General features: G+C 41.7%; 1 protein-coding gene across 1 annotated transcript; it reads right to left on the reverse strand.

Moving 5' to 3' along the window:
- Nucleotides 1–631: 631 nt before the first annotated feature.
- LOC106088567 (U3 small nucleolar ribonucleoprotein protein MPP10) lies at nt 632–20,816 on the reverse strand. The gene is made up of 3 exons (XM_013254143.2): nt 20,637–20,816; nt 18,824–20,561; nt 632–865 (listed from the first exon to the last, which is right to left on the reverse strand). Exons 1-3 carry the CDS (start codon nt 20,759–20,761, stop codon nt 704–706), a joined length of 2,025 nt encoding a protein of 674 aa, XP_013109597.2. The 5' UTR covers nt 20,762–20,816; the 3' UTR covers nt 632–703.
- Between the last annotated feature and the right edge of the window lie 786 nt (nt 20,817–21,602).

A 21,602-nucleotide genomic window follows, 5' to 3' on the forward strand; every position in this document is an offset into this window, starting at 1 on the left:
AGAAATTAATTCCCTGGGAGTTTTCAGAATTGGGCTGACAAATAATCTAAAATATAGGAATCCAAATCCATATTTGGGTATGTTGCCAACCAAAGGACAAAACTAATATACCCTCTCGTTATGGTGGGTTCCAAAAAATCATGAATGTAAAGAAAATCTACAACTGCTTACTGAAAAGACAAAAAAATTAAAACTATGAAAGGATACAATGGTATCGTATGTACATATGTTCAGATATGTGGTGGCACGTGACTATGTAGGGTGCCGCTTGTTTACGTGGATGATAAACAAAGATAACAAAAAACACACACACACACAAATTAACATAGACATGTGTGTGTATACACACAGATCCAGATACACGTATATGGCCTTTAACATACTTAGTAAACTTAAATAATTTGTGGTCATATCATTGACGTCAAGCAACATTATTTCCTGTCCGGCACTATTGTACATCTGTCTCTCGCTCTCTCACACTTTTCCTTTCCTATTCATAAGCACGTAATGTAGATAATGACCTTTCTCATTATCGTTTATATGCGTATGTTAACTTATAAGCGTGGATTTTTTTTTTTTGCTTTATAAAGAAGATTGACCTTGCTTTTGTTTACTAAATAAAAAATATATATTGTATTTTCATTATAAGGTTTTTTCCTAATTTAAAAACAAGTCAGTATTCTGTACATTATTTTGTTTAATTCTAAAGTTTTAGTTTTTTTGCTGACAATGATTTGGCTTCTTGTTGTTTCCTTTTGTTGATTTTCGTTGTGCTGCTGCTGTTGTTGCTTGTTGTTTGATCTTGCAATTTGTTGAAGAAAGCCTTGGACGATTTGAGAGCTCCTTGATCGTTGCTGGCAGTAACCTGTAATGGAATAATGAAATTATTAAAGGAATTTTGGGAAAGATTAAAAATTTATCTTCTTTGGCATAATAATGCGGCGACAAGCAATAATAGTAAAACCAAAAACAAGCAAAAGCGTGCTAAGTTCGGCTGGGCTGAATCTTGGGGACCCATCACCATGGATTTTGCTGAAATATGGGAGCTACATCTGGTTAGCGATTCGGAGCGGAGGAGAGGAGCGGAGGAGAGGAGCGGAGGAGAGGAGCGGAGGAGAGGAGCGGAGGAGAGGAGCGGAGGAGAGGAGCGGAGGAGAGGAGCGGAGGAGAGGAGCGGAGGAGAGGAGCGGAGGAGAGGAGCGGAGGAGAGGAGCGGAGGAGAGTAGCGAAGCGGAGGAGAGTAGCGAAGCGGAGGAGAGTAGCGAAGCGGAGGAGAGTAGCGAAGCGGAGGAGAGTAGCGAAGCGGAGGAGAGTAGCGAAGCGGAGGAGAGTAGCGAAGCGGAGGAGAGTAGCGAAGCGGAGGAGAGTAGCGAAGCGGAGGAGAGTAGCGAAGCGGAGGAGAGTAGCGAAGCGGAGAAGAGTAGCGAAGCGGAGGAGAGTAGCGAAGCGGAGGAGAGTAGCGAAGCGGAGGAGAGTAGCGAAGCGGAGGAGAGTAGCGAAGCGGAGGAGAGTAGCGAAGCGGAGGAGAGTAGCGAAGCGGAGGAGAGTAGCGAAGCGGAGGAGAGTAGCGAAGCGGAGGAGAGTAGCGAAGCGGAGGAGAGTAGCGAAACGGAGGAGAGTAGCGAAGAGGAGAGGAGCGGAGAGGAGGAGAGGGAAGGAGAACATTGTGCAAAATTTCAGTCAAATCGGATAAAAATGGCGGCTTCCAGGTGTTCAAGACATCAAATCGGGAGATCGGTTTATATGGGAGCTATATTAGGGTACGGACCGATTTAGACAGTATTTGGCACAGTTGTTGGAATTCATAACAGAGCACTATGGCAAAATTTTAGGCAAATCGGATGAAAGTTTAAACTTCCAGGGTCTCAAGAAGTCAAATCGGGAGATCGGTTTATATGGGAGCTATATCAGGTTCTTGATCGATTTTGATGGTATTTGGCACAGTGTTCGCAAGTCATAACAGAACACCATGTGCAAAGTTTCAGCCAAATCGGACATTGCGGCTTCCAGGGTCTCCAGAAGTCAAATCGGGAGATCGGTTTATATGAGAGCTATATCAGGTTCTTGACCAATTTGGACGGTACTCGACATATTTGTTAGAAATAATAACAGAACGCTATGGGCAAAAAAAATCGGTCAAAAATTCCATGGGCTCAAGAAGTCAAATCGGGAGATCGGTTTATTTGGGAGCTATATCCAAATCTAAACCGATATGGACCATTTCCAATGCCCAATGACCTACATCAATATTAAGTATCTGTGCAAAATTTCAAGCGATTAGTTTTACGCGTTCGACCGCTATCTCGATTTCGACAGATGGACGGACGGGCGGACACGGCTAGATCGACTCAGGATATGTATACTTTATGGGTCTTAGATCAATATTTCCATGTGTTATGTTACAAACGGAATGACTAGATTAATATACCCCCATCTTATGGTGGTAGGCATAAAAATTAATTTGCTAAAATTGCTCAAAACCTTTGATTGGTATGTTTTGAGCAATTTTGTCACGGCAAACCTCTCCTTAACTTTATCTAAGGATGCTGGCTTTACAGCGTTGTCATATATTCGCCCACGCGGTCAACTCAAACTGCGTCTCATTCACCAATTTTATCAACGGCAGTCCACCCAGCCGACAATGACAGCAATAACGACCGCGGCCAAACAACACTAAGCCGGTCAAACACACAAACATTTACCAGGGGTTATGGTTTGGTTACAATAGATTATTTTCTAAACAGACCCACTTAGATTGGTATAGTCTATTATAGCGACAGGCTAGGCCTCTGGTGGGAATCGAACCCATGACCCACTCACTGTTCGTTGCTGTCGTTGTAGCAGTTTGTTGTGTTCTATCTTTCGTCTGCTTGATTCTTTTGAGTGTGCAGATCCAGGAACTCTGCAACTAAGATGGTGTGCGTCTGGAGGGATCTTGGTCTGAGTCGAGTGGGCCATGGTTTGACAGTTAAACAGGTGGCGTGTAGTCCCTGGTCACAATAGGGACATACATCTTGCAAGTCTGCATTTTTTGGAATTCTTTTGGAATTCTGGCTCTGTAGGAATTGAGGCGGCTGCATCTGCCGGAACGTAATTGAGCCAGAACTACTCTGGTTTGCCGGGGGAGGTCAATTTCTTCAGGTGCCACTGGAGGCGGTCGTTCTCCAAGGACTTCATTCACCCGGTAGCTTATTACAGCATCTGCTACCGTATCTGCATGAATGTGGTCTAGACCCGCTTGATCTAGAGATCCTCTCTTGTAGCGCTGAACCGAATGCTCTAGATCATTTAGATCTACCTTTAAGGCTTTTGAGCAGTGGATACCTATCCACAAGCTGATGATTTGGATTGCGATAACAGCCCAAAACGTATTGCTTAGAAGTCGACCCCAAGTCAACGTTCCCACCCAAGATGGCATTAAGTCATTGAAATTCAATTATGACGGCCTCCAGAAAAAAACAAAAGAGATAACGGCTTTCATATATAGACACGGCATCACGGTTACTGCAATCTAATAAACGAAATTAAACTGCAGTTTCAGATTTCATAGCTACAGCATCCTTCGTTAGGACTAAGTAAAGAGCGATGGTGGGAGCTTGGCGTTTATAATCCACCGAACAGCGACGCCGAAATCGAGATTGAGCTCTTTAATAGACACATTCCACCAGTCTCCTTCTGCCCCCCAGTTTTTGGCCATGATATTGCACCAATGATCATAGGTGACAACCGCATAGTAATTTAGATTTGAGCGCTCACCTCGGGCACTGGTACTTCAACCGAAGCGATGACCAGAGAGGTAAGGCACTGGCAGAACAAACAGACAAATTCGTGGAACACAAAGGGCTGGAACATTGAACACATCAAGAAGCTTAGCTGCCATTTACCGGGCGCGTCCACAGGTTGCGGATAGTGGAATGCTCCATACGGAGTAGCTGCAACGGCAGTCGCGGGCAATCAGCGGTATCGAGCGGAGAGTCTCAGTGCGATGTCAGGCGGCAACGGGTCTTGTACAAATACTGAGTGCCTATGATGCTCGATATGACAAGGCGAGTTATTGGTGCCTTTAATTAACCAATGGCCAAACTGTTCCCGCGGCGATCGGTCCTTTGGACCGGAACGAACTTGGAAACCTGGTCAAGTTCGCCTGACATAATGTCAGTAGGCGCTGGGATAAACTCTACAACATAGTGAACGATCATCACTCAGTCCATATTGTAATCATCGGCCGAATTGCTTTACAATTGTCAACCAATAAAAGGCTGACTGAAGGGACTAACTACCAACTGTCCTTTCTGATATTCGCAGAGCAAAGATTTGTACGCACAATCATCATAGCAGCAACCAACCGCTTCATCCCGGCGGGTCAAAAACCTATCATGAGATCTACTTCCCGACTGAAGCAGTGAAATTAGCGGTATTTTTTTACCCTCCCCCATAGAATGGGGGCTGCACTAATTTCGACATTCCATTTGTCACACATCGAAATATTGATCTGAGGCCCAACAAAGTACATATATTCTTGATCGTCTTGACATTCTAAAACGATTTAGCCCTGTCCGTCCGTCTATCGAAAGCACGTTAACTTTCGAAGGAATAAAGCTAAGCGCTTGAAATTCTGCACGATTACTTCCTATTAGTGTAGGACGTTTGGGATTGTAAATGGGCCATATCGGTCCATGTTTTGATATAGCTGCCATATAAACCGATTCTGGATCTTGAATTCTTGGGCCTCTAGAGGGCGCTATTTATAATCGATTTGAATGAAACTTCGTATGAAATGTTTTGCTTTTACTTGCAACAACTGTGGCAAGTAAAGTCCAAATTGGTTCATTACCTGATATAGCTCGCATATAAACCGATCTCGGATCTTGATTTCTTGAGCCGCTAGAGGGCGCAAATATTGGCCGATTTGGCTGATAATTAGCACGAAGTGGTTTGCCGTGACTTTTAACAATTGTACCAAGTATGGTCTAAATCGGTTCAATACCCGATATAGCTCTGATATAAACTGATTTCGGACCTTGACTTCTTGAGCGGCTGGACGGCGCAAATCTTATCCGATTTGACTTAAATTTTGCGCGAAGAGTTTTGTTTTAACTTCCAACAACTATACCCAGTGTGGTCTAAATGGGTTTATAACCTGATGTAGCTCGACTCTTGATTTCTTGAGCCGCTAGAGGGCGCAATTATTACCCGATTTAGTTGAAATTTAGCATGAAGTGGTTTACCGTGACTTTCAACTGTTCCAAGCATGGTCTAATTCGGTTTATTACCTGATATAGCTCCCATATAAACCAATCTCGGATCTTGACTTCTTGAGCCGCTAGAGGGCGCATTTATTATCTGATTTGGCTGAAATTTCGAATGAAGTGCTTTGTTTTAACTTCAAACAAGTGTGCCAAGTATGGTCTAAATTGGTTCAAAACATGATATCGCTCCCATATAAACCAATCACGGACTTAGCTTCTTGAGCCGCTAGGGGGCGCAAATCTTATCCGATTTGGCTGACATTTTGGATGCATTGGTTTGTTTTAACTTCCAATTGGTTTAAAACATGATACATTGTTTTAAAACATTTTCTAACAGCCAGGCCAAAAACGGCCCAAGTGTCAAGTGTCAAGACCCAGGAACTCTGCGACTAAGATGGGGTGCGTCCACAGGGATCTGGGTCTGAGTCGAGTGGGTCTGGCCGGGCAGTTAAACAGGTGACGTGTATCGTGCGGTCCCTGGTTACAATCGGGACATACATCTTGCACGTCGGCATCAATCCTAGCTCTGTGGGAATTGAAGCGGCTGCATCTGCCGGAACGTAATTGAGCCAGAACCACTCTGGTTTGCCGGGGGAGGTCGATTTCTTCGGGTGCAATGGGGGCGGTCGTTCTCCAAGGACTACATTCATCCGGTAGCCAATTAACGCATCTGCAACCGTGTCTGCATGAATGTTGTTTAGACCCGCTTGATCTGGAGGCTCTCTCTTGTAGCGCTGAACCTCACGCTCTAGATCGTGTAGATCTACCTTAAGGCTTCTGGGCGGTGGGTATCTATCCACAAGATGATAATTTGGATGGTTTCTGCGATAACAGCCCAAAAGGTATTGCTTAGATAGCATGTCTCCTGATGGAGGTGGTCCACATGAGAACTAAGGAGACAGCCCGTCGCAGTTCGGGGGGCGGCATTCTGACAGATCTGAATATTATTCCACTGCGTGTCACAAAGTTGACGAGACCACACTGGCGCTGCATAACTTACCACAGACCGGCCAATTGCTTTGTACGTGGTCAACAAGGATTCTTTGTCTGCACCCCAAGTGCTGCCAGCAAGGGACTTGAGCGGTTCATAACTTGGTATAGCTCCAATAACATAGCGATTCTTATCTTACCATAGATATAAGATTTACCCCAGCCAAACTTTGCGCGATTTTACTTGTTTTCTTTGTTTTTTTTTTTTTGCTGGCTGGGTGGGAATATGCTTTACGCATATGACGACTACGTATCTCGCCTTATGGCGGACCACCTTGTGTTACCCCTGGTGATTAATTCTACCTCGCAACCGCTTTGACATTACTTCGAGGCAGACCCCTTATCTGGTGATTATCCATATCATATTCGTTGTGTCTGAGTCCAGACCTCCGCATTTTGCTCTACGCCGCTGCGCCAAGGTCCATCTTCTTCCTGCACAGTACGTGTTGTTGTTGTATCAGTGTCTTATAGACTGACCGAAACGAGCTTGCTCGCCTATAAGAGCTTGACGAGGATCACCAATTCCGCATGCAAATGTGTCTACGACAACGACAACACAAGAACCAGATCAACCTTGAGGCTTCTGGGCGGTGGAAACCCAGCACATCGCAATTTGAGGAGCGGTACGTGCACGTAATCGTTGACGTCATCCTGCTTTCTGTCTCTCCACATCCGTACATTGGGTGAAGGTCGTCGCGTCTACCTGGCCCGATTATCATTGATTCACCTTTGTTTCAATCTCTAGTTAGTCTACTCTCGTATGTATCTCACGCTGTCCTCTCGGTGTTGCACTTGGTCGGTGTAGAGCCAGGTCAGGCATTAATCTGAATATCGTTACCAACATAAAAGCTAGGAGGCACAGAGTGTTATCTAAGCCCCGCCAGGAGCTTAGCGGGAAGGAGGCAGCGGTGGCATTAGCCTGAAAGCCATTTTGTGAAGGATGTTACTCCTTCACCTCCTCCAGGTAACAGAATACCAATGGCGGATTAACGCTGTTGTTGGGTAGCCACATATTTGCATGTGGCGGTAGCGAACCTCATCAAACTCCTATGGGTAAAAATGCCATTCGCCGCGTGAACGTTGTGGTCATTAACGTCATATGATGTCATATGGAGTAACCAATCCCGGGAACATGAGGATAACTGAACTTAACTAGGAGATTAGCAAGTAAGCCGATGAACAAAAGACGAAAAAATAGTTGTAGCATATCGTAGCCGAAGATTTAGCCGAATTCAAAGGAGGGCCAGGCAATCAAAGGCTATATGCTCTGATGGAATATCAAAGGTAATGCCTAACCTATATGTTGCGGTGCAAAATTGTACAACTCTGGCTTGGCTTGTCAATCATGACAACCAGACGCTACGCTTTACAACACTCCACCACTGACAACATGATATGCGGAAAAAAATGATGAAGAAGAAAGAGAATGCAAAACGTATAGACATTCACTCTTTCGTCTAACATCTCTTGAAAAGAAAATTAAATTATTCATCGAGACTGTGACGTCAATGTAAAAGCGACCGATTAAAATAAGCTCCTAATGTAAAGCACAAGTGTATGTATAAAAGAAAGAGTAATAAGAAAACCCCTGTAACAAATTATTGAAATAATAAAATGAATTTTCAGATTTTAGCTGTCTGAATAAATAAGCTGAAAATACGCTTTCGTTTTTTTTTTGATAATCGGCGCCTCAACATAACTAAAATACTTGGAGTTTATCTACAACTTCAACTTTGAAGGTTTAAGTGGACTGCAAACACGCTGATTCATTCTGCTACATAACCTCAAACATACTCATTATGTCAAACTCTAAAGAAACATTGGATCCCACTGCTGCTGAGAACCATTTGGATAAGCATTCATCGCCGGTTGCAGCATCAACCGCGCAAGACCCATCCACTTCAACTACCTCTGGCGCGGAGGATAAAACTGAAAACGGACAAAACTTGCCGACAGATGTTTCCCCCAATGAAAATGCCGATCCACCTCCAGCCAAGGGAAAGGTTAAGGTAAGAAAAACGACATCGTCTACACCCCTTCGCACACGCTCTGGTTTGGCACGACTTCCAATAATGCGAGCTCGCTCTACGGCTAAGCTTGTGAAAGTTAAGTCTACTGACAAGGAACATCACGTTAGTTGGCTTGCCCCCTCTTCCTCGAAATCGTCTTCACAGAGTCTGCCAACTGCTCTCCCTAACTCTCAACTACCGGCGAACGCACAACAAATTCAGGACCAGGACAGTAGAATGTCTGCACTCTCCATTCAAAGCTCTGTGAACCAAACACTTGCTCCAAATAAATTCACAACCACTGTAAGTCAAGGTACGTTTGTTCCGAGCGCCTGCAGTTCGACAGTTTTTGAAATACAAAACAGTCAACAAACTAGTAGAGGACAACCGGCTGTTGCACCGCAGACTGGTTACGTATTAACAAATTCTTCCAGTGCGTATCAAAGCAACCAGAATTTATTCAACGGTGCAGGGACTGGAGTTAATCATCAAAGAAGTCTATTTAATAGTTCAAATTCGTTATTTGGTGGTTCGCGTCAGAATAACAACACCCAGTCCGTGCAGAACAACGTCAGCAATTCTTTACATAATCCCACTTTTAGTCTTCCATTTTCTCAACCTTCTCAATCCTTCGCATGTCCTCCGTCCCAGGTACTTCATCATCTCGCTTCAACCCAGTTCTCATGCAACAATAATTCCGCTTCCATCCCTTATGCACAATTCCATAATCAGTCTGGACATTACGGTTATCTACCTGCTGCCCCCTCTATGAACTACAGCAACATGCCATCTTCGATACCTGCACAATCTCTTTTTCATTCAACAGCTGACATAACACTGTCCACTTCCCAAATAGCCGCACGGCAAGTCATTAGCAAAGATTTACCAGTGTTTAATGGCAACCCCGAGGAGTGGCCAGTTTTCATTACGAATTACATGCAATCGACTGAAAGGTGCGGCTTTACAGAACAAGAAAATTTAATACGTTTGCAGAAAAGTTTGAAAGGGCAGGCTTTGGAGGCCGTAAGGGGGAAGCTTATGGTACCCGCTACTGTAAATTTTGCAGTGGAGACTTTGCGCATGTTATATGGTAGGCCGGAGATAATTCACCTGACTCTGCAAAAAAAACTCAAAGAGCATCCAGCTGTTCGAAAAGAAAAATTGGAGACTCTCATTCATTTTGCTCTCGCTGTACAAAATTATCGTACTACTATGCAGGCAATGGGTCTCTCTGAGTATTTAAATGACCCAATGCTCTTAAATGAGCTGGTAGACAAATTGCCGTGCGATTTGAAACTAGATTGGGGTAGATACCGTTTCTCTTCGTCTCATGTTGATATTTCTGTATTTGATGGGTGGCTTTACAATTTAGCGGCTTGCGCATCCCAAGTGACGTCATTTGTGCCAACATGCAATGACGAATCTAAAAAGCATACAAAAGAACGCATAAACGTACATGACGTCACGGATGACAAAAAAGAGGGAGCTAACACAGCAATTGTATGTTCTAAATGTAAACAAAGCCATAGACTAGCCGAATGCCCAGAATTCTTGTTGCTCACTATCAACGAAAGATGGAATTATATACGAGAAAACAATCTCTGCTTGCGTTGCTTCAAGAAACACTCACTGCGACGTTGTTATTGGAAAAGACAATGCGGAGTGGACGACTGCACAAAACCACACAACCCCTTACTACATAAAAACGAATCTAGTGAAAATAAAAATAAAACAATCGAATCGCAAGAGCCACACTTGAATTTAAATACTTCTGTCATGTTTCATAAAAGGGAAAGTAAGGCGCTATTTCGCTACATTCCTGTTACACTTTATGGAAAATCGCATTCATTAAACACGTTTGCCCTCATTGATGAGGGATCGTCGTGTACACTCATCGAAAACGAGCTCGCCATGCAGTTAGGCCTAAGCGGGCCCACAGAGGAGTTGTGCTTGCAATGGACGGGTGACGTTACACAAATAGATGAGATGTCAAGAATAGTTTCGTTACGTGTATCATCACACTTGCAACCAGAGAGCAAAATGGAAATGCGAAATGTAAGAACTATTGCAAATCTTAGTTTGCCTATACAAACCCTCACAAAAGAAAACATAGAGAGCTGTGAATATTTGGCAAATTTGCCGATTACACCATATCAATCGGCTAAAGCAAGAATTCTTATCGGAATCGATAATGCAAAGCTTTGTGTTCCTCTGGAAATTCGAGAAGGCACAAATAATGGGTTAATCGCTACAAGAAGTCGAATCGGATGGGGTGTATATGGACGACCTACTGCCGATAAAACTCCCATACACAGGTTAATGCACGTCTGCCCTCATAAAATAGACGATCGCTTGGATGACTTATTGCAACATTACTTTTCCTTAGACTCGGTGGGCATAAGTATAAGCAAAGACCCTCTTCGATCTAAAAACGACGAGCGAGCGGTAAAAATCATGCAATCAAACACTAAATATATTGAAAAGGAAAAGGTATGGGAGACTAGTTTGTTATGGAAGTATGACAACATAAACCTTCCAAATTCCTTTTCTATGGCTTGTCGAAGATTGTATTGTCTTGAAGCTAAAATGAATAAAAACCCTCCTTTGAAATTATTTCTTCTGGAATCGCTTCATGACTATAGACAAAAGGGGTACATAAGGAAGTTGGAGGAAAATGAGATAACCTCAGGCGGGAAATCATGGTACATCCCCATTTTTACAGTCACTAATAAGAACAAGAACAAGACACGCATTGTTTGGGACGCCGCGGCCGCAGTTGATAATACTTCGCTGAATACAGTACTCTTAAAAGGGCCAGACCTGCTTAACAATTTATTGGGTGTTTTGCTGCGTTTTCGTGAGAGATCAATTGCTATCTCAGGTGACATTCGTGAAATGTTTCACCAAATCCGCATTGCAAAAGAAGACCAGCAGGCTCAAAAGTTTTTATGGCGTAATGGAATGGATAAATTGATGTGTATGCAATGACAGTCATGACCTTCGGTGCCTCCTGCTCCCCTTCTTTGGCCAACTTTATAAAAAACAAAAATGCCGAGCGCTTTGCATCTAAATATCCGAAAGCTGTGCATGCAATTTTAAATAACATGTTTGTGGACGATTGGCTTCAAAGCCTAGACTCAGATGAGGAGATGATAGAAATGGCAAAAATTGTTCGATTTATTCACGAAGAAGGGGGATTCGAAATGCGTAACTGGCTTTCTAATTCGAATAGAGTTCTGGGCGAGTTGCAGAAGCCTAAAACGCAGTTACAAAAATCTATTGCAGATCTGGATGGAAAGTTTGAGAAGGTCTTAGGTATGTGGTGGACCCCATCGCATGACGAACTTACCTTTATTGGAAAATTTGGTGCTGAAGTGTTTGACGAAAGTATCATACCTACAAAAAGAAGCGTTTTACGGGTGATAATGTCTATTTTCGACCCATTAGGACTTTTGGGTCAGTTTGTCATTCAAGGAAAGATCATTATGCAGGAAATTTGGAGGTCAGGAGTGAATTGGGATGAACCCCTTTGCGACAAAGAGTGTGAGAAATGGCGAGCTTGGACATGTTTGTTACCGAGTTTATCAAATGTTCGCATACCAAGATGTCACGGCCATTCTTCAAATGTTCAGCTTCACACGTTTGTAGATGCAAGCATCGATGCTTATGCTGCGGTGACTTATTTAAGGGTCGAAAGCGAAGGTAACGTAAAATGTAGCCTGATCGCTTCTAAGACCAAGGTGGCGCCATTAAAGCCTATTTCTGTGCCAAAACTGGAATTAATGGCTGCTATCATTGGATTGCGACTGTCTAATTTTGTCGTAAGCGAGATGTCTATCGAGATACACCGTAAAACATTTTGGTCTGATTCCAAAGATGTTTTATACTGGATTAGATCAGACGCGAGGAAATTCCAGCAATTTGTGGCAGTAGTAGTAGTAGTAGTAGTAGTAGTAGTATTTTATTTTGTTTTCTATCATCATTACAATTCAAAACTTCTAATACATAGTATATATTAAATATAACAAAATAGAATATGTATTTATGACAATAACTTAGAAAGTTGTCTGTCAATAACCGATATTTAAAATTCTGTTAAATTAACTATAATTCTATAAAATAGTTGGTTTTTTTTTTTCAAAATTGTTCTTGAATTATATTCTTTCTATATCTTAATGCCATTCGGACATAATTGTATAGCTTCTCCCATCCATCTTCCATATACCCATTTAAAATATTTATAAGTTCTCTTTCTTCTAAATATGTGCTTCCTAAAAACCTCACTCTAATTTCACATAATATTGGACATTTGGCAATGAAATGTTGCATATTCTCGACTTCACGTGTATTGCAGAGAGTACATAGCTTTGTTTCTTCATTTCCATGGTAGTTTCCATTTAAAGGGAGTACATCGGCTCTTGTTCTCATTAAAATAGAAATCTGATCCAAATTCCTACTATTGGCCATATACTCTATTCCAACCTCTGGATTCAGAAAACGGTAAAATCTGGTTTCGCTGGCATTTGCACTCCGTCTTTTTTGTCTATAGTTCTGTATTTTTAGCTTATTTGACATATCGTCCATTTCTCTTATCCATTCCTGCGTATTTATATCTATATTAGATGTTGAAATATTTACTTGATACGCCAAGGTTTCTATGGTCTTTGCCCAAAATATTCTTTTCTCCCATATTTTGGAGGACAGTATATGTGGTAATCTTCGGGTTTCATATTTAAATAACGTAGTTCCAACATAATCCAAGTGAAGCTTTAGAGTGTAGAAGTGATTGTCCTGTACATCTGTTTCTAATGATAAAATGTAGTTTGGCAGTGAATCTGGTTGCCTCAATACCCTTTTTAAGAAGTATCTCTGTAGCTTATCAACTTCATCGAACCATCCAAATCCCCACACTTGTGCCGCATAAGACTGTGTCGTTCTACATACGCTTTGAAAGATTTTCCATTTTGCTATTAGTGATATCTGTGGCTTATTTATAAGTTCCTTCCAGGTAGCATTTATGCACGTTTTCGATTTTATATTTCTGGCCTCGACATGTTTTGTGAAGGTCATTTTTGGTGTTAATGTGACCCCTAAATAAATATATTCATTCACGATTTCGATTTCTTGATTGTGATATATCCATTTTTCATTTGTCGATAGTCTACCTCCATTTCGGAAGACCATTATCTTTGATTTTGCCAAATTTACAACCATATTCCACTGGATGCAATAATTTTCCAAGTTCTTTATCATTTTTTGCAATACTTCTCTATCTTCCGCTAAAATCACTATGTCATCAGCATACAATAACACACGAATATTTAATTCATCAATCAGCACTCCACCTTCTAGCCCGTCGTGCAGATCATTTAGATACAAGGTAAATAACAATGGTGACAATAAACATCCTTGTCGTACTCCAGTGTAAGTATAGAAATGCTCTGATACGTCTTTTCCAGTCCATACCACCGACCTAGTATTTCTGTATATGTTTTCAATCAAATTAACTACTTTTGTTGAAATCCCCATGCTATGAAGTTTAAAAAACATCAGGTTTCGTGAAATCATATCAAAAGCCGCCGAAAAATCAACAAAAAACGCATAGACTTTCTTTTTCTCATCAAGTTTTAGGTGAACAATTGAGGCTAAATTATATATATTGTCTACCGTCGAATATCCTGATCGGAAGCCTGCTTGAAATTCATTTAAAATGTTATTGCTTTCTGTCCACTGCTTTATACGATTATTTAAAATTCCCATAAGAACTTTGGCAGAAGAATTCATAAAGGTTATCCCTCTATAATTGCTTGTTATATTAAGATCTCCTTTTTTGTGGATGGGGAATATTACCGATTCTTCCATTGTACTATCTACACGACTTGTGTTAAACATTTCGTTATACTGATTGGCCAATTCCGCTAGAAATTCCTGGGATGCATTTTTTAAGAACTCATATGGCACTCTGTCTATACCTGGTGCCTTGTTTTCCTTTGTCTTCTTCAGCACTTCGGTAATTTCAAAGACCTCGATATTTTTATCCAGTTCATGGTCGGTTCGATACATTGGCGCATACTGAATATCATTTGCAAATTGTTGCTGGTTTAAGAGCATATCAAAGTATGTTTTAAATTCTTGAGCCGAAATATTTGCCCCTATCTCCGTACTCTGGCCCCTTATCTGCTTTGCGATTTTCCACCACTGTTTTGCATCGACAGTATTTAAAAGTTGCCTTTCTAATTCTCTTGCATACTCCTTCTTCCGCTCTTTGCATGTTTTTTTGTAAATGCTTACCACTTCTAAATAACTTCTTTTGTTACTTTGTGTGCTGGCTTTTCTGTAAATATTAAGGTGTTTAAATGCATCTATACGAGCTTTTTCACATTTCGAGTTGAACCAATTTGACTTGTATTTTTTAGGTTTATTAAATATGTTGGATTTTATCGCCGATTTGTGTATGATGTCCGTTAGATCCTTTAAACTGTTTATTTCACCATTATTTTTTGCTATACAAAGATTCCGATTCAACTTTCGCTCATATCTTTCGTTTTGTTTTCCCCACTGTAATTTTGGTAGCAGATTTAGGGGAATTATATCACTTGTCGTGTGTGGGCATTTAATTTCTAGTTTCAATGGTAAATGGTCTGACCATATTTTCTCCTCCACTTCGAATCTTTCTATCATTCTCAGTCCTTCGTATGTCATTGCCACAATATCGTTGACCGAGTTACCTATATTGCTTACAAATGTATAGTGTCCTTCCACATCACCTATAGTTCTGCCATTTAATACTAGCAATCCGTTATCTTCACAAAATTCCACAAATTTTTTGCCTTTTGAGTTTACTACGAAATCCTTTGACTGCCTTATTTCTTTACCGGCCGTAAATTCTTTTAGCAAACAATTTTCATGATTCTGTTGAAGGTTTCCTATGCGGACATTCATATCTCCTGCCAGGATAATATTACTTTCTGATAAGTTTTTAAAAACCTCCTTCACAACTTCGAATTCGCTTGACCACTTTTCTCCTCTTATATAAACCGGGACGAATACAAAACTTGTTTCTGGAGATTTAATTTTTATAATATTTATGTTATCCTTTCGCTGGTATTCGTGATTTATTCCAATTTTTTGTAGACTTCTATTCACTCCACATAGAATTCCACCACTAGCTCTGCCATATGTATGATTTCGTTCTGCGTTCAGCCAATATAAGTTGAAATCATTGAAATATTTTTTCCATCCCTCTGTTTCACTCTCTACAACGTGAGTCTCAATTAATGCAAATATATCAAAGCTCCTAACATATTCAAAGAAATCCGGATAGAGACACTTGCTCCTAAGACCATGAACATTGTATGATAACATTTGTGGCAGTACGAGTCGGAGAAATTTTAGAACGCTCACACATCAATCAGTGGAGGTGGGTTCCATCTGTTCAAAATGTGGCAGACGAAGCCACAAAAGGGAACTGTGGGCCCAACTTAAGCTCCAACACAAGATGGTTTACAGGCCCACCATTTTTATATTCTAATGAATCGGATTGGCCAACTTCTGAGTTATCCTACACTCCTCACGTAGATGCAGAATTAAGCTGTCATATAAAAATTAAGCAAGCGGGATTCCCCTTGTCGACATTAGTTCCTGACCCAAACAGAATAAGTAAATGGGAAATACTTCGTTTAAGTCAAAAATTGGTGTTTAAATTTATCCACTTAGTAATGGGTAAATGTACTTTCAAAATCGAATTTAAGCAACTTATCCAATATGAAGAGATATATATGGCCGAGCTGTTCATATTTAAATCCTGTCAAGAGCAAGCGTATCTTGAGGAAATTTCAACTTTGAAATCAAACAAATCACTGTTACCAAGTAGCTCATTGTTTAAATGCTCACCCTATTTGGATGAAGTTGGTATCTTGCGCGTTAAAGGCCGTATCGACTTAGTTCAGAATATCCCAACTGACACTAAAAGACCCATTATTCTTCCTCAGAAACATAGAGTTACACAGCTATTATTGGACTTCTATCATCGCAAGTACCATCACCATCATAATGAAATCGTCGTTAATGAAGTCCGCCAACGATTTTGGATACCAGGATTACGAGCTACGGTTCGTAAAATTGCAAAAAATTGCCAATACTGCAAAAATAAGATTGCTCGGCCTATACCTCCAATAATGAGCGGACTGCCAATGGAAAGACTCTCACCGTTTACACCTCCGTTCTACTTTACAGGCGTAGACTACTTCGGCCCCTTTGAAGTAGTTGTTGGAAGGCGCAGAGAAAAACGATGGGGCGTTTTGTTCACTTGTATGACGGTGCGTGCAGTACATATAGAAATTGCCCCGTCATTATCCACTGACTCTTTTCTACTTGTGCTGAAACAATTCATTTCCCGTCGTGGAGTACCAAACCGCATTATGTCAGATAATGGAACGAATTTTCGTGGTGCAAGCCGAGTATTGGAAGAAGAAATTGAAAAAATATCCACAAATGACCTTCAGAGAGAACACCCGATGATTGAGTGGTTCTTCAATCCCCCATCTTCTCCCCACATGGGAGGTTCGTGGGAGAGAATGATTAGGTCAGTAAAATCTATTTTGATGGATATTCTACCACAAGCCGCACTACGCGAAGAAGTCTTACGATCATCACTAGCTGACGTAGAAAACATTCTAAACTCGCGGCCACTAACGTATGTTCCTCTAGACTCTTCGGAGAGTGAAGCATTAACTCCAAACCACCTTTTAATTGGTTCGTCCGGTGGAATAAGAGAGCGAGCAAACGTAAACAGCAGCGGTTCGGCATTGAGCAAAATGTTTAGAATATCCAGTGCCATTGCCGACAACTTTTGGAAAAGATGGGTGAGAGAGGTTCTACCATGTTTAACCAGACGCACAAAATGGCATGGTAGTGGGGAGAGTTCAATAAATATAGATGATGTTGTAATAATTGTGGATGAGAATACTAAGCGCAATACGTGGATGAAGGGTATTGTGCTCGACACGCACAGGGGCAAAGATGGAGTCGTACGCAGCGCAGTGGTTAGGACGGAGAATGGGATACTCACTCGTCCAGTGGTAAAGCTGGCAAAACTAGATGTGAGAAGGTAAACCATGAGCTGAAGCACAAAGTTTACGGGGGGGATTGTGTTGCGGTGCAAAATTGTACAACTCTGGCTTGGCTTGTCAATCATGACAACCAGACGCTACGCTTTACAACACTCCACCACTGACAACATGATATGCGGAAAAAAATGATGAAGAAGAAAGAGAATGCAAAACGTATAGACATTCACTCTTTCGTCTAACATCTCTTGAAAAGAAAATTAAATTATTCATCGAGACTGTGACGTCAATGTAAAAGCGACCGATTAAAATAAGCTCCTAATGTAAAGCACAAGTGTATGTATAAAAGAAAGAGTAATAAGAAAACCCCTGTAACAAATTATTGAAATAATAAAATGAATTTTCAGATTTTAGCTGTCTGAATAAATAAGCTGAAAATACGCTTTCGTTTTTTTTTTGATAATCGGCGCCTCAACACTATAGGCGTATAGGAGTCAATTACAAAGAATGGATACTCCCGATCTACCTGCACCCTAGCAATACCTCAGTTATGGAAAAATGGTTCGGACGTGCCCTGTTCTCAAACCAGGGAAACATACGGACCCAGCAGAGTCATACAGAACGATTTCTCTTTTTCGCAGAACTAGTGCTACAATCACAACGTGAATAAACTTAGACTAGCGTTTTCCTCTTGTCCCTCAGTCACGGGTGCCACGGAGCCATTTATCGCGCATTCGCACCGATAGCCTGCTTCTGCGCCCTGGTGACCTTGTACCTCGATCTCGACGTGAGTGAAATCACGTCTCAGTGAATATATTACACAGCCTTCCGCACTTGTCCCTCGGACACAGAAGCCTCTGAGCCATTAACCAGTTGTTCATTCTAACCACCTACTCCCATTATCACACCATGAATGAGCCCACTTCTTGGTGATTAGCCTAGTCAGTATTCTGTTCTGTTCACGCGTTCGCGATGACGTGACCTACTGTTCTGATTACGCCTTGAGTATACCAAGTCCCGGGAGCCAAGTAGCCAGCATTTCGTTCAGGGTCACACTGACACAGCAGCCACTGAACCATTGATTACGCGTTCGCCAACCGTCTACAACCCGATAACCAAATTCTTTGCTCATGCCGTGAGTGAATTCACGCCTTGGTAATTGGTTAAGCCAGCGTTCTACTCTTATCCTTCGCTCCAACTGCCTACTCTCGCGTCAAGGTGACCTAGTGCCACAATCACGTCGTGAATGAACTCACTTCTCGGTGATAAGCCTAACGCGCGGTTTGCTCTTGTGCCTCAGACACGGAGCAAATAACCACGCGTTCTCGCCAACCCTGCTACTCCTGCGTTACGAGAAAAAAATCCAATCTGATTGACGACTTAAAGAAAAAATGAGACCCATGGAACTCCTTTTTGGCCTGGCCCCTTCGATATTTATACACAAGCCTAAGGAAACATAACGCAAACATCCACCACCCCCTTACAGATTAACGTCCCCATATCTTACCTTTTCTACATTTCTCTGTTTGGTTAATTTCTTCATTAGTTTGGCACTCTCCTCCTTCTTTGTCAATGGTATTCCCATTTTCTGCTTTTGTAAATCCTTTGCCTCCAAGGCAGAATGTATGGCCCTTTGTTTGGATTTCTTTTTACGTATGGCGCGATTCTTATCAGTCTTTGTGCGTTCTGATTTGCCAACCAATTCATGTTTGGGACCACGAAATACTTCCTCAGGTGCTAACAACTTGGCATCACTGACAGCCACTGGTGCAACTTCTTCCATGGCCACAGCCGGTGTGTTGGTAATAATTTTGGGTTCCGGAGCCACAGGTTTGGGTGTGAAATGGAAATTGGACAGTGCATCAAGTTTGATAAACAAATCTCGCATAAGGCTACGTATTTCCTTATGCTCCTTCGGCTCTTCGGCTTCGTTGGCATCCTTATTGGGATTGAGTTTGTCCAACTCACGTTGGTATTCCTTTTCGTAGATGTGAGCCAGTGATTCTTTGGATTTCTCCTGATCCAAAACCAATTGTTTGCGATATTCTTGAGGCGTGTGAGTGGGTTTGACAGTGCGTTCCACATCATCCCAAGCTTTGTCTTTAATGCGTTGTTTAATTATATCCTCCAAACTACGGGTGGTCTCTTCGGTGATTACTGGAGCTGGTCTTACCGTGGATTCAAATTCCAAAACTTCTTCCAGCAATGAATTTTGAGGACGATTTGTTGCTTGAACTTCACCCTTTAGCTGCCAAGGTTTTTCACCCAAAACTTCGTCTTCATAATCACGTATACGCTGTTCCAAACGGGATTGTCTTACTTCAAAAGAGGATTTTGGCTCCTCATCTTTGGTGTCCTCATCAGAATCTTCAGAATCATGTTCATCGGAATTTTCAGCAACTTGTTTAACAACATCACTGTCCATATGGTTTTCATCTGCCTCATTTTCAGCATATTCCTCATCATCTTCCTCCTCTACTTCTTCCTCTTCATCCTCAAAATGATCTTTTTGATGTTTCTTTTTATTATCTTTTTTCCCCTCTTTTGAAGTTCTTGCATATTCCTCTTCGGCCTTGCCCTCCTCTTCTTCCACATCATCATCGAAAAAGTCTTTATAATTGGGATTTGATTCTTCATCCTCCGATTCGTCATCTCCCAAATCTTCATCAAAATAATCAATGCCATCATCGTCGGTGGCCAAGAGTTTACCCTTAGCTTTGCGGGCATCTTTGGCCTCTTCGGCCTCCAAAAAGGCTTCCATTTCATCAAGTTTAAAGAATTTGTCATCCACTACAGATGAACGTTTCGACTTCTTTTTAGGTTTCTTTTGGGCCTCAAACAAATCTTCATCTTCACTTTCCTCCAACTCCTCATTCTCTGCACCAGATTCGTCTATATCTTGATTCATATCATTGTCATTTTCCTCCAAATCTTGATCCATCTCGTCATTACTATCTTCTTCCTGCTCCTCCTCTTCTGCTTCTCCGTCTTCCTCCTCTTTCAAATGAACTTCAAGTTTTTGCTCCCTTAAAGCCATTAAATTTGCTGTTGTCTTTATCATTTCCTCAAAAACTGCACCATTACGTAGCTCCAGCTGTTGCCATATCTGCTCCTCATCCATATCCTGGACCACCAATTCGGGTAGAATTTCTAGATTTGTATTGTTAACAAAGTCACTTTCTATGGCAATGCCATATAACTTTTGTAACATTTGTTGTATGTCCTGGGTTTTTTCTGGCTGGGCACTGCAAAAACAAAAACAAAGATTCCTCAAAACATGAACAACACGTGCGCCAGAAATCCCACCAAAGACAACTTACATGAGAAATTTATCAGGTTCGGCTGTTAGTTTTAGCAGACCTTGACTGATTTTTTGAAGTTTATCTTCAATTTTAAGTTCCTGCTTTACTGCTGGCATAGTTTTATTATTTTCCTTAGTTTTCATTAATAATTTAAATTTCACGCGTGTTTACTGCTCCAAAAGAATGTAAACAAACCGATTTGACATTAATCAATCATGTGTTCGGAAGCAAGGACTTTCAAACTATATGTAAGCAACGGCTTTCAACATCGTGTAAATGTGTTATCGATAAATAATAAATAATAGAAATCGAATTAATAAATGTTTTCCTCTTCATAGGTGTCAGTGAGATCGAAGCAGCATCCTGTAAGGTAGACGATCCCTAGAAGAGTGGCAGAGTGTTCCTCCAGGCCGTGACAGACGGCAAGGAGGAGATGGGAAAGATGCCACCTTCCTGTCAGTACTCTTCGCACTGAGCGAAGGAGTATTCGCCCCCGATCGTCCAACCAGAGGAAATGAGCTCGACTTCTTATCAACGCTGGGATACACGCTCTCGTGACGAAGAAACTTTTCCCAGTTAGGTTTAATGAGTCCCCTCTCCCTCTGTGTAAGATCACTCTCGCTCCTGCTGACAGATAAGAGCAAGCTCGCTGGTAGGCATCATTTGCTTTATTGGCCTCGATCTCCGCTTTCTTTGCAGGAGGTTCTCATTCGACATCCTGCCTAACGAGCACTTAGTTTCGGCTTCTGATGCAACCTTCCTGGCAGTACCGCCCCCGAAGGAGTATCCGCCCCCAATCGTCCAACGAGAGGGATTGCGCCAAAAACCTCGACTTCTTTGCAACTCTTGGTTACAGATAAGAGCAAGCTCGCTGGTAGGCATCAATAGCTTTATTGGCCTCGATCTCCGCTTTCTTTGCAGGAGGTTCTCATTTGACATGTCGAGACCAAGCGCACCCTGCCTAACGAGCACTTAGTTTTGGCT

Source organism: Stomoxys calcitrans, unplaced genomic scaffold, assembly GCF_963082655.1.
Source record: "Stomoxys calcitrans unplaced genomic scaffold, idStoCalc2.1 SCAFFOLD_94, whole genome shotgun sequence".
In the NCBI taxonomy this organism is placed as follows: Eukaryota; Metazoa; Arthropoda; class Insecta; order Diptera; family Muscidae; genus Stomoxys; species Stomoxys calcitrans.